General features: G+C 40.6%; 1 protein-coding gene across 1 annotated transcript; it reads right to left on the minus strand.

The window, feature by feature from the left end:
* Nucleotides 1–3871: 3871 nt before the first annotated feature.
* LOC122473064 (cationic amino acid transporter 3-like) lies at nucleotides 3872–6875 on the minus strand. Its single transcript, XM_043563172.1, is given in 3 exon segments — nucleotides 3872–5012; nucleotides 5015–6075; nucleotides 6804–6875. Coding segments are annotated over 2 exon segments (1770 nt in total). The 5' UTR covers nucleotides 5817–6075; nucleotides 6804–6875; the 3' UTR covers nucleotides 3872–4044.
* Nucleotides 6876–11268: the final 4393 nt, after the last annotated feature.

Raw genomic sequence — 11268 nt, forward strand, 5'->3', positions numbered from 1 at the left:
ATGCTAACTAATTTGGATGTAAACTTTAAAAAAATAAAAAATTTAAAAAAAATTCTTAAAAAAGAAAAGTAAAAAAAAAATTATAAAATAAATTAAAAAACATTAATTTTTTTTAAAAGAAAGAAAGATGACTTTGGGAAATTCTTGAGCTAGTTCATCTGCAGGGACTCCCTTGAGTCAGGTTAAAGCAGGTGAGCCTTCTATCAGTTTTACTACTTCAGGACCCTTCCCCAATCCTATGGGAATAGTTTTTCTTTGAATGAACAGCACTGTTCTTACTGTTGGGCCTGGGAGAAGGGAAGAATAGCCTCCTTCCCTGAGTAAGATTCCACTGTGATGGAACAGACAGGACAGTCAGCAGAACTCAAGCATAGTCACAAAAAGGCAAAACCAAAAGTGCCTGGGCACAGTTCTAGATGATAGATATAGAGATGAAGAGATGATAGAGATAGAGATAGAGATAGAGATAGAGATAGAGATAGAGATAGAGATAGAGATAGAGATAGAGATAGTTCTGAATGGAGAGAAATGATGATTATTAAGGAAGTCTTCTAAAACTGAAGATAGTTTTAAAGGGTTAGCACAGTGCTAGCCTGAAAGGAAGGAGCATTTTCTGTATCAAAGAACAGTGTAAGGATCAAGTCAATTGAACATGAATTTATTAAAAGCTGTTTATATGCATGGCCCCCAGTTGGATGTTCTGAGGGAATGAACAAGATACACTCCTTACCTAAGACATAAATCACCAACAAAATGAAGAAAATAAAGACACCCAGATAACTGTGGTATTTCTTTTATTTCAGCTTTATTGAGGTATAATTGACATATAAAATTATAAGATATCTAAGTATACATTGCGGTGATTTGATAAACATATACATTTTGAAATGATTCACCATGATTTCTCCACTATGAAGGTATTAAGGATGAAATACTAACCTACATCTTGATTAAATAAAGGTAAATGTCCAAAGGGCGACTTTATTTCCAACACTTCATCATACATGTGAGGGGCTTCAGCTGGAGCTTTGTTTTTCAGTGTGTGGTCCCTATATTAGAAGCATCAGCATCACTTGGGAACTTGTTAGAAGTAAAAGTTCTAAGCCCCACTGGATCTACTGAATTGTAAACCCTAGGAGTGAGGGCCAGCAATGTCTGTTTTCACAAGCCCTCCAGGTGAGGTGACACCTGCTGAAGTTTGAGCACCCCTGAACAGAGTACTATTCCTGGCTTCTCTCCCCTCCCCTCGCCCACACTTCGACTTTGTTTAGTGGGTTGAAAAGACAGCAACTGAGAATAACCAGCTTAGACCATAACATGATCCAGTCTGTGTTGTTGTTGTTGTTGTTGGTGGTGGTGGTGGTGGTGGTGGTGTGTGTGTGTGTTTTATCCAGAAACAACATGCCCACAGGACACTTTCATTCCAAGCTGTTCATACATGAGAAAATCTAATAAATGCAGGCTCTCTCCTATGGTGTAGGGTGGGGGTGCTCAGCACTATTTGTGATGAGGAGTAAGTCTAGCTTATTTAGGGATGCAGTATTAGCAAACAAATTAGGCTGCAGATCTAAAGCTGAAGGTTTAATTATCTGTCTCTATCAATAGGTTCCAAACATAAGAGGGAGAGATGGGGTATGCTTTATTAGACCTCTACAGCTCTAAGAATGGGTTGTAGTGAAAAGTGGGCAGAATGTTGGTTCAAATCACATGCAGTAGAGACTTAGTTCAGAGAATGAGAGGACACAAGAACCAGAGGAAATCTTAGAATTATTTAAGTAAATGAAACTTTAGAAATGATCAGTTCTGATCTCTCATGTTACAGATAAATAAGCAGAGTGTTGAGGGAACTGGGAGGCTTGCTCAAGGTCACATGGCTACTTAGTGGTGGAAATAAGACCAGAACCCAGGACACTTGGTTCTCAGCTCTGTGTTTCTGAGCAGGTGGACAAAAGCTGACAATTGTAGAGTAACTTTCAAGTCCAAGAATGCAGATATCGCCAAGTAGAAGAACCAGCCCCAGGGATTTTCAGTATGGGTAGTAGGTTTAAAGCCAAAGTGCTTTCTGGTCAGAGGAAAGCCCTGGCTCCAATCCACCTGTGCATGTTCTATTGCCCCCCTCTTACAGCCAAGGCTCAGGCTACACTACATGCTCAGTGTGCTCTGAACACTGCTTCCTTTTCCCATGCTTTTCCTAGAGTTGTTCTCTCTTCCTACAATCTCTCCCTGCTTCCCATGTGTGGCATAAATCCTATGTGTCCCTGGGGAGAGCCAATTCAAATGCCATTCCTCTACAAAGTCTACTCTGATTTCACGGATCAATCCTCACTACTGTGTCATCCACGAGTGATCATCCTCCACTCTGAATTCCCAGGACATTTTATTTGCATATTACTTAGGACAACACTTTCTACCTTATGCTACAGTTAGGCTTTACCCTTTGTATTAGAATTTAAGCTCCTTAAGGGCAGGGTCCGTATTTCATCTCTTTCTGGCCTCTTGTCTCCCCTTTATTATTTTTTGAAGTATTAATTAACATGCAGTGTCATTCTATTATTCTAGGGTGTACTATATAATATTTCTATGATTCTACACATTTCTCTGCACATGAAGATGAGTGTGCTCTTAGTTCCTTTATTTATTTCACCCATCCTCCCACCCACCTCCCCTCTGTCAACCACTAGTCTGTTCCTTGTATTTAAGAGTCTGGGGGAGGTTGCTTTTTTGTCTCTTTTTGTTTGTTTGTTCATTTGTTTTATGTTTTAAGACATAAGTTCAACATATGAATGAAATCATATGGTATTTGTCTTTATCAGGCTGACTTATTTCACTTAGCATAATACCCTATAGGTCCATCCATGTTGTTACAAATGACAAGATTTCATTTTTATGGCTGAATAATATTCCATTTGTGTGTGTGTGTGTGTGTGTGTGTGTGTATCACATCTTTTTTATCTATTCATCAATTGATGGACATTGTGTTGTTTCCATATCCTGGCTATTGTCAAGTAACACTGCAATAAACATAGGTGTACATATGTTTTCAAATTAATGTAACTAAAAAGCTTTTGCAAAACAAAGGAAACCATCAAAAAATGAAAAGACAACCTACAAAATGACAGAAGATATTTCCAAATGATATAGGTAATAAGGGGTTAATATATTAAATACATAACGAACTTACACAACTCTACACCAAAACACAAATAATCCATTTAAAAAATGGAGGTCAAGAGGGGTGCCTGGGTGGCTCAGTCGTTTAACCTTCTGACTTTGGCTTAGGTCATGATCTCATAGTTTGTGAGTTTGAGCCCCATGTCGGGCTCTGTGCTGACAGCTTGGAGCCTGGAACTTTCTTCAGATTCTGTGTCTCCCTCTATTTCTGCACCTCCCCTGCTCGCTCGCTCACTCTCTCTCTCTCTCAAAAAAAATAAACATTAAAAATTAAAAACAGAAGTCAAAGCACACATGAAAACATGCTCAGCATCACTCATCATCAGGGAAATGTAAATTAGAACTACAATGAAATATCACATTACACCTGCCCCATGGCTACAATTGAAAAGACAAAATAACAAGTATTGGTGAAGATGTAGAAAAAAAGGAACTGTCATGCACTCTTGTTGGGAATGTAAATTGGTGCAGCCACTATGGAAAACAGTATGGGAGTTCCTCAAAAATTAGAAAATGGAACTGCCAAATGATCCAGTATTTCCTCCACTGGATATTACCACAAAGAAAGCAAAATAATTTTTAGTTTATTTTAATAATCGTTTTTTTAAATCCAGTATAGAGCTACAGAGACAAATAAAAAGTACACAATTAAAAAAAAAGGAGAAAGAGCAAAGACACACCCTTCACTTCACGATAACTACAAGCTCTATTAGTGTTCCCCCACATCAACATCCCATGGCAAACCTAGATTTCCATGTGCTAAGAGTACCTTACATAACTGTGCAGGGGACAAGACTGCATTTCAGTGTGATGACGTTAAACCAAATATGTACTGGAACTGTTGAGTTCAAGGTGTATAGTTTTGGAACTAACTTAAGTGGGGTTAGCGACCAGGCTGCCCTGGAGCCCATAGCCAAAGTAGATGGCAAAACCAATCAACATCCAGATACCAAATAAGATCCAGGCGTCAGCTGTCACCTGCATCATAAGGAAAACATTCATGAAGATGCTCAGTAGTGGGAGGAGAGGGAGAGCAAGGACCTTAAAGGGAAGAGGACTGGGGCTCTGTGGCTGTCTCCAGATGACCCCAGTGATCCCAGTGATGAGCACCAGGAGCAGCACAACCACTGAAATCCACACTGGGTCTCCAGAAAGCAGAACTGGCCACTGGGCCAGCACCAGGCAAAGAAGAGTGAGCAGCAGAGCAAGCAGTGAGGAGCAAACACGGACAATCCGGCCAGAGAATGGAGTTGGGGAGTAGCTGCCTGGAAAAAGTAGTCCTTGTAGAGTCAGCCTGTCTGCTGCAGGCCCATTCTCCTCCTGCATCTCTGCTTCATTTCCCCCATTCCTCCTCTCAGGCTGATAACTGATGATGAGAACACAAAGAGCCACCAGGGAGTAAGCTATCAGGAAAGTAAGTGACCAGAGGTCCACAAGATCAGTGAGTCTAAAGAAGAAGGCCATGATTGGTGCAATAATGCTCAAGATCACAGTGGCCACGATGGGGGTGTATTTGCCTGTTTGGATCCTGGCAAGGACAGGGAACAGGAGGTGATCCTCTGACATCCTGTATATCACCTGACGTATGGGGACCATAAAGCCTAAGATACTGACAGGAAAACCACAGATAAATCCAAAAGCTACAACATAGCAGGCAGGGGCCCAGCCAATATTAAGAAAGGCCTCAGGCAAGGTGCTGCCACGTTGAAGCTTGTAGTAAGGCACCATGAGTGTAAGTGCTGCAGAAACACCAAAATACATCAAAAAGCAGATGAACAGTGAAATCATAATGCCCGTGGGTATGGAACTCCAGGGATTCTTGGCTTTGTCAACCCTGGTACAATACTGCTGAAACCTATAAATGCATAGAAACAGGTAGCTGCTCCACGGAGAATCCCCTCAAAGCCGAAAGGCACAAATCCTCCAGAGCCCAGAGGGCCCAAGCTTGAGGTGTCATTGAGTCCAGCCTTTACGTAGTCCTCTTCTGTGAGCTTCCAGTTGTGCAGGTCCCCCTTAATGAAGCCAGCGATGATGACAAAAGTAAGAACCAAAAGGCTCACCAATGTGAGCACTTTGTTAACCAGGAAAATCTCATCCACCCACAGAGTCAGCAATCCAATGAGCAACAACACAAAGCCCACAACAAAGAAGTCTAGGTATTCTGAAAAGACCTGGGGAACATATGGTGCAATGCTCTCATGCAGTTTCTGAAAGATCTGGATCCCAATCAGGCTAGCAAAAGCTAAGATCCAGGCTCGGACCACACTGGCTATACCACCAACACAGGAAAGGATGAGGTTCCAGCCAGTGACGAAGGCCCAAAATTCACCTATAGTGACATAGGTGTAGAGATATGCAGAGCCAGAATGGGGAATACGGGCACTAATTTCTGCATAGCACAGCCCAGCCAACACAGTAGATAGGCCAGCCACCAAGAAGCAGATCACAATGGATGGTCCTGCTTGATTGCTGATCACCTCACCAGCTAAGACATACACACCTACACCTACTGTGCGGCCCACACCCAGGGCCACTAAATCCAGAGTGCTCAGGCTTCTGGATGGGTCATCCTCAGCCACCGGTTGTTCCAGCTTACGTCTGCATACCAGCTTTTGACCAAATCTGCGAAGTGCTTGATGCAGCATTTTAGCTGCAACTGAAGAGGATTCCAGGGTCAGAGAGCTGCAACAAGGCCAGGGAACTGAGAGTGTTCAGATGGGGTTTGAAGAACTGAATTAACCCAAGTTGATTTGGGGCTGCCACGTTCCAAGTCTCAGGCTTCAAATCTGCTGCATCATCTTTCATCTGGTATATCCTATCCCTTCATAATATCTAAATAAACAATAAATACTTCTTGAACAATGATGCTCAACCAACCAATGCAGCTCAGATATCTCATGTCACCTGTTACAAAACAAATATCACAGAAACAGATATCAAAAGACATCATAGACAAATCAACCCTGCTTTCCCTGCAGAAAATGTGTCAAATACCTCACAGTATTGTCCTGTTTTATACATCACATGACATTATCCCATTTAGGTTCATCTAACTCATGTAGCTGACTAATTAAGCTGCAATACACAAGAGAGCATGAATTTATTGTGCAATAATTCACATGTGGGTTGTTTCTGTGGTGTGTATGATGAGCATGAGCTATGACACATTAATTCATTGACTAGACAGCCTCGTTGCAATTGCAGAACCATTTTTAAAAAATATCATCTGAGTTTAAAACACAAATATTGGTCCCTGGCCTTAAAACATTTATCCCCAGGGGCGCCTGGGTGGCGCAGTCGGTTAAGCGTCCGACTTCAGCCAGGTCACGATCTCGCGGTCCATGAGTTCGAGCCCCGCGTCGGGCTCTGGGCTGATGGCTCAGAGCCTGGAGCTTGTTTCCGATTCTGTGTCTCCCTCTCTCTCTGCCCCTCCCCCGTTCATGCTCTGTCTCTCTCTGTCCCAAAAATAAATAAACGTTGAAAAAAAAATTAAAAAAAAAAAAAACATTTATCCCCAAAATCAATTATCCAAGGACAAATGTTACTTTGCCCCCCTTTCTCCACATTCTGCATCATCCATTTAGCTGTACTGATGGCAAAGAATATACAGTCCAACCCTTTGCTTTACCCACCTTGGCCCACAGGGTCACTGTGAGAAGAGAGGAAGAGGGGAAAAAGCGGCAGGGCCTTCATAACTACCTGCAAAAAGGAGAGTGACAGGTTGTGTAAGGAAACACTGAAGAAACAGGTGCAGCAGTCATTCAAAGGTCCATTACTAAGAAAGTTGAAGAGTTTGAAAGGTCATTTTAGGAATTCTGACATTGAATAAACCTCACCCAAACAATCAGACAAAATTTACTGCAATATTTATGTCCACAGTTATGAAAGTGTGCTGGATAGGGAGAAAAAAGTTAGGTCACCTACATCACAGTAGCTCCCAGCCAAAATAATTTCTTCTGTCTCCTCCCTATCTGGATCCTGGAGAGAAGGTGAGTTCACTTATGCTGACAGTCTCCTTGCTGACCACACTGTGCTCTGTAAACACCCTGGGCCATCTGTGATGTCAGTTGCCAGGAGCCTGGAGAATTTGCCCTGCTCTGTGAGCTTTTGTTGAAACACTTACTTGTAACTGCCTACTAATGTTTCAAAAGGAGTTATTTTTAACTGGATCAAACAGTGGTCTGAAGAGGCCAAATATATTTTCCCAATGGAGAAACCTGGATGTGGTTCCTTTTTACCCCTACTTCCCTGCTCCTATTCAAATGGTCTCCACCTCAAGAGGAGCAAAACTTTAGATGAACAATTAATTCACAGAAATTCCCCAGAAATGAGTAGGGGAGAACAAAGAAAACAAAGCCATTAACTTCCCTCTCTCCTTCCTACTCAAGCTTTGAATTTAAGAGAATTTTAGGAAATGTTGGTAAAGCTTTCAAAAGAATGAAAGGTCAATTCAAATTTTTTAAAGTTTATTTATTTTTAATATTTTGGAGAGAGAGAGGGAGAGCAGGGGAGGGACAGAGAGGGAGAGGGAGGGAATCCCAACCAGGCCCTATGCTGTCAGCTCAGAGTCCAATGCAGGGCTCCATCCCACAAACCATGAGACCATGACCTGAGCCAAAATTAAGAGTCAGAGTCTTAACTGACTGAAGCACCCAAGTGCCCCTCACCAATTCCATTTTATGATTTACTCTCAGCATGGGAGAAAAATAAGGAGTATCAATTCTTAACTCATGGACACTACACTATGAATGTGATTGACGTGTCTCCCACCCATCCCCAGGTTTCACACCCTTCAGTGGTTCCTGCTGTCCTTCCTTCATGGTCCTTCCTTCCTTCATCATCTGACCTGTGCTAGTTCCTCCAGCCTCACCCCCTGCCCAGTTCCTGCTCCAGCTGAGAAATTCCACACTCACCCTGTTACCTGTCTGTAATATCCTCTTGTCCCTTCACTTAGCTAATCCCCACTTCTCTTTCAGTTCCCAGCTCAGAAGTTGCTTCCCGAGGAAGCCTCCCCTGATCCTTATGCTTCCATTCCTGTGACCTCTCATAGAATCTGAATTTTCCTCATGTGCCATTTATCCTAATGTGTCCAAGTTACAAGTCAGCTGCCTGCCTCCTCCATTAGACTGTGAGTCAGGTGCTCAATAAATATCTGTTGAACAAATGTGTAAACTGAGAAAAGAAACCTGAAAGAACACAAAATCAAAAATTCCTATCTCTTGACTTTGAGATAACTACTTTGTAGCCAAGCAGCCTTTATAAAATGGCTCAGGTAAAGATATAAATGGTATTATCTTACTTGTAGAAGGAAAGCAAAATGAAAATATAATGTGAAAACCAACTTTGATATAACCTTCACCACACATCATTCATGGAAGGTATAAGCCACACATAGGTGATAACCATTATTTGCCAGAAGACTTGTTTTAAAAATACCAGGCTGCCTTGGGTTATAGGTAGCCAACACCCACACCCTGTTATAAAATTCCTATTTTTTTGAAGGCATCATTTTCAGGACCTATAATCTAGGAGAGATGTCCTAAGGCAGAGGTTCTCACTTCAGGGGACAGAGGAAGGCATAATGGAGACACCTAGAGACATTTTCAAACTTTATATCCTCTCCCTCTGAAGATTCTTGTCCAGTAGTTCCCATGATTGCTCTAAACCACCCAACTGACAAGAAATGGTCCTCAATTTTAAAGGGAAGAGATTCTTTTTTTTTATGTTAATACTAAAAGGTACGTGTTAAATCTATGTAAAGTAACATTAATATGTATTCAATATACATTATTGAGAGAAAAAAAGAAGTTGCAAAATTATATGTACAGTACAACTCTATGTAATATTACATAATTTCCATGAAATCTATCTCTATAAGTATATAGTTATAGATGTATATTCAAAAGCATGGGCAAATGGTCTCTAAAGAGGTATGCCACACACTGGGATATCTGGTGATAGGAAAGGATTGAAGTTTTGTTGTTGTTGTTGTTGTTGTTGTTGTTTAATGACAAAGATTTCTTGGGGCTCCTGGGTGGCTCAATTGGTTGAGCGTCTGACTTTGGCTCAGGTCATGATCTCACTGCTTGTGAGTTCTCTCTCTCTCTCTCTCTCTCTCTCTCTCTCTCAAAAATAAATAAACATAAAAAAATTTTAATGAAAAAGATATCTAATTTATTTAACATAAAATGTTATTTACAAGTAATCTGTTCATTCTGGCATAGCAAGATATAGCATGATACATTTATCACACAATAATAAATTTACTTTTGTATTAATAATTGACATTTTGAAAGGCAGTTAAGAAAAGAAGCCCAAAACTTCCTGCTGAGTCATGACGACTGAGTTTGTCATGCTTGCCATGCAGGTCAGAGTAAAATCAATCTTTCTTCCTTCCTTTCTTTCTTTCTTTCTTTCTTTCTTTCTTTCTTTCTTTCTTTCTTTCTTTCTTTCTTTCTTTCTTTCTTTCTTTCATACAGCTTTATGTCCAGAATTGTGATACCTCCAACTTTGGATTTCTTCTTCAGCATTACTTTGGCTGTTTGGGGTCTTTTCTGGTTCCATGCCAATTTTAGGATTGTTTGTTCTAGCTCTGTGAAGAGTACTGGTGTTAGTTTGATAGGAATTCCAATGAATATGTAGATTGCTTTGGGTAGTATAGACATTTTACCGATATTTTTTTCCAATCCATGAGCGTGGAATAATTTTTCATTTCTTTGTGTCTTCTTCAATTTCTTTCATAATCTTTCTATAGTTTTCAGCATATAGATCCATTTCCTGTTTAGTTAGGTTTATTACTAGGTATTTCATAGTTTTTGGTGCAATTGCAAAAGGGATTGATTCCTTCATATCTCTTTCTGTTGCTTCATCATTGGTATATAGAAATGTGTCCAATTTCTATACATTGTTTTTATATCCTGAAACTTTGCTGAATTCATGTATCAGCTCTAGTGGTTTTTTGTTTGTTTGTTTGTTTGTTTGTTTTGGTGTAGACTTTAGGGTTTCTATGTAGGGCATCATGTCATCTGTGAGGAGTGAAAATTTGATTTCTGCCTTTCTAATTCAGATGGCTTTTATCTTTTTTTTTGTTGTCTTATTGCTGAGGCTAGGACTTCCAATACTATGTTGAATAACAGTGGTGAGAGCGGACATCCTTGTCATGCTCCTGATCTTAGGGGGAAAGCTCTCAGTTTCCCCCAATGAGGATGATATTAGCTGTGGACCTTTCATATATGACTTTTATGATGTTATGGCGTATTCCTTTTATCCCTATTTTCTCCAGGGTTTTTATCAAGAAAGGATGCTGTGTTTTCTCAAATACTTTTTTTTGCATCCATAGAAATGATCATATGGTTCTTATCCTTTCTTTTATTAATGTGGTGCATCATACTGATTGATTTGTGAGTACTAAACCAGCCCTACAGCCCAGGAATGAGTCCTACATGATCATGGTAAATAACAATTGTAAAAATTTATGCTCCCAACTTAAGCACACCCAAATATATAAATCAATTAATCACAAACATAAGTAAAATTATTGATAATAATACCATAGTTGTGGGATATCTTAATACTCCACTTACATCAATGGGCAGATCATCTAAGCAGAAAATCAATAAGGAAACAGCTCTGAATGACACTTTGGACAGATGGACATAACAGATATATCAGAACATTTCACCATAAAGCAGCAGAATATGCATTCTTCTCGAGTGCACATAGAACATTCTCCAAAATAGATCACATATTGGGTCACAAAACTCCCCTCAACAAGTACAAAAAGATCGAGATCATACATGCATATTTTCAGATCACAATGCTATGAAACTTGAAATCAACCACAAGAAAAAAATTGGAAAGACCTCAAATACTTAGGAGGTTAAAAAACATCCCACTAAAGAATGAATGGGTTGGGGCGCCTGGGTGGCGTAGTCGGTTAAGCGTCCGACTTCAGCCAGGTCACGATCTCGCGCTCCGTGAGTTCGAGCCCCGCATCAGGCTCTGGGCTGATGGCTCAGAGTCTGGAGCCTGTTTCCATTTCTGTGTCTCCCTCTCTCTCTGCCCCTCGCCCGTTCATGCTCTGTCTCTCTCTGTCCC

The sequence above is a fragment of the Prionailurus bengalensis genome, chromosome B4, assembly GCF_016509475.1.
Source record: "Prionailurus bengalensis isolate Pbe53 chromosome B4, Fcat_Pben_1.1_paternal_pri, whole genome shotgun sequence".
NCBI lineage: Eukaryota > Metazoa > Chordata > Mammalia > Carnivora > Felidae > Prionailurus > Prionailurus bengalensis.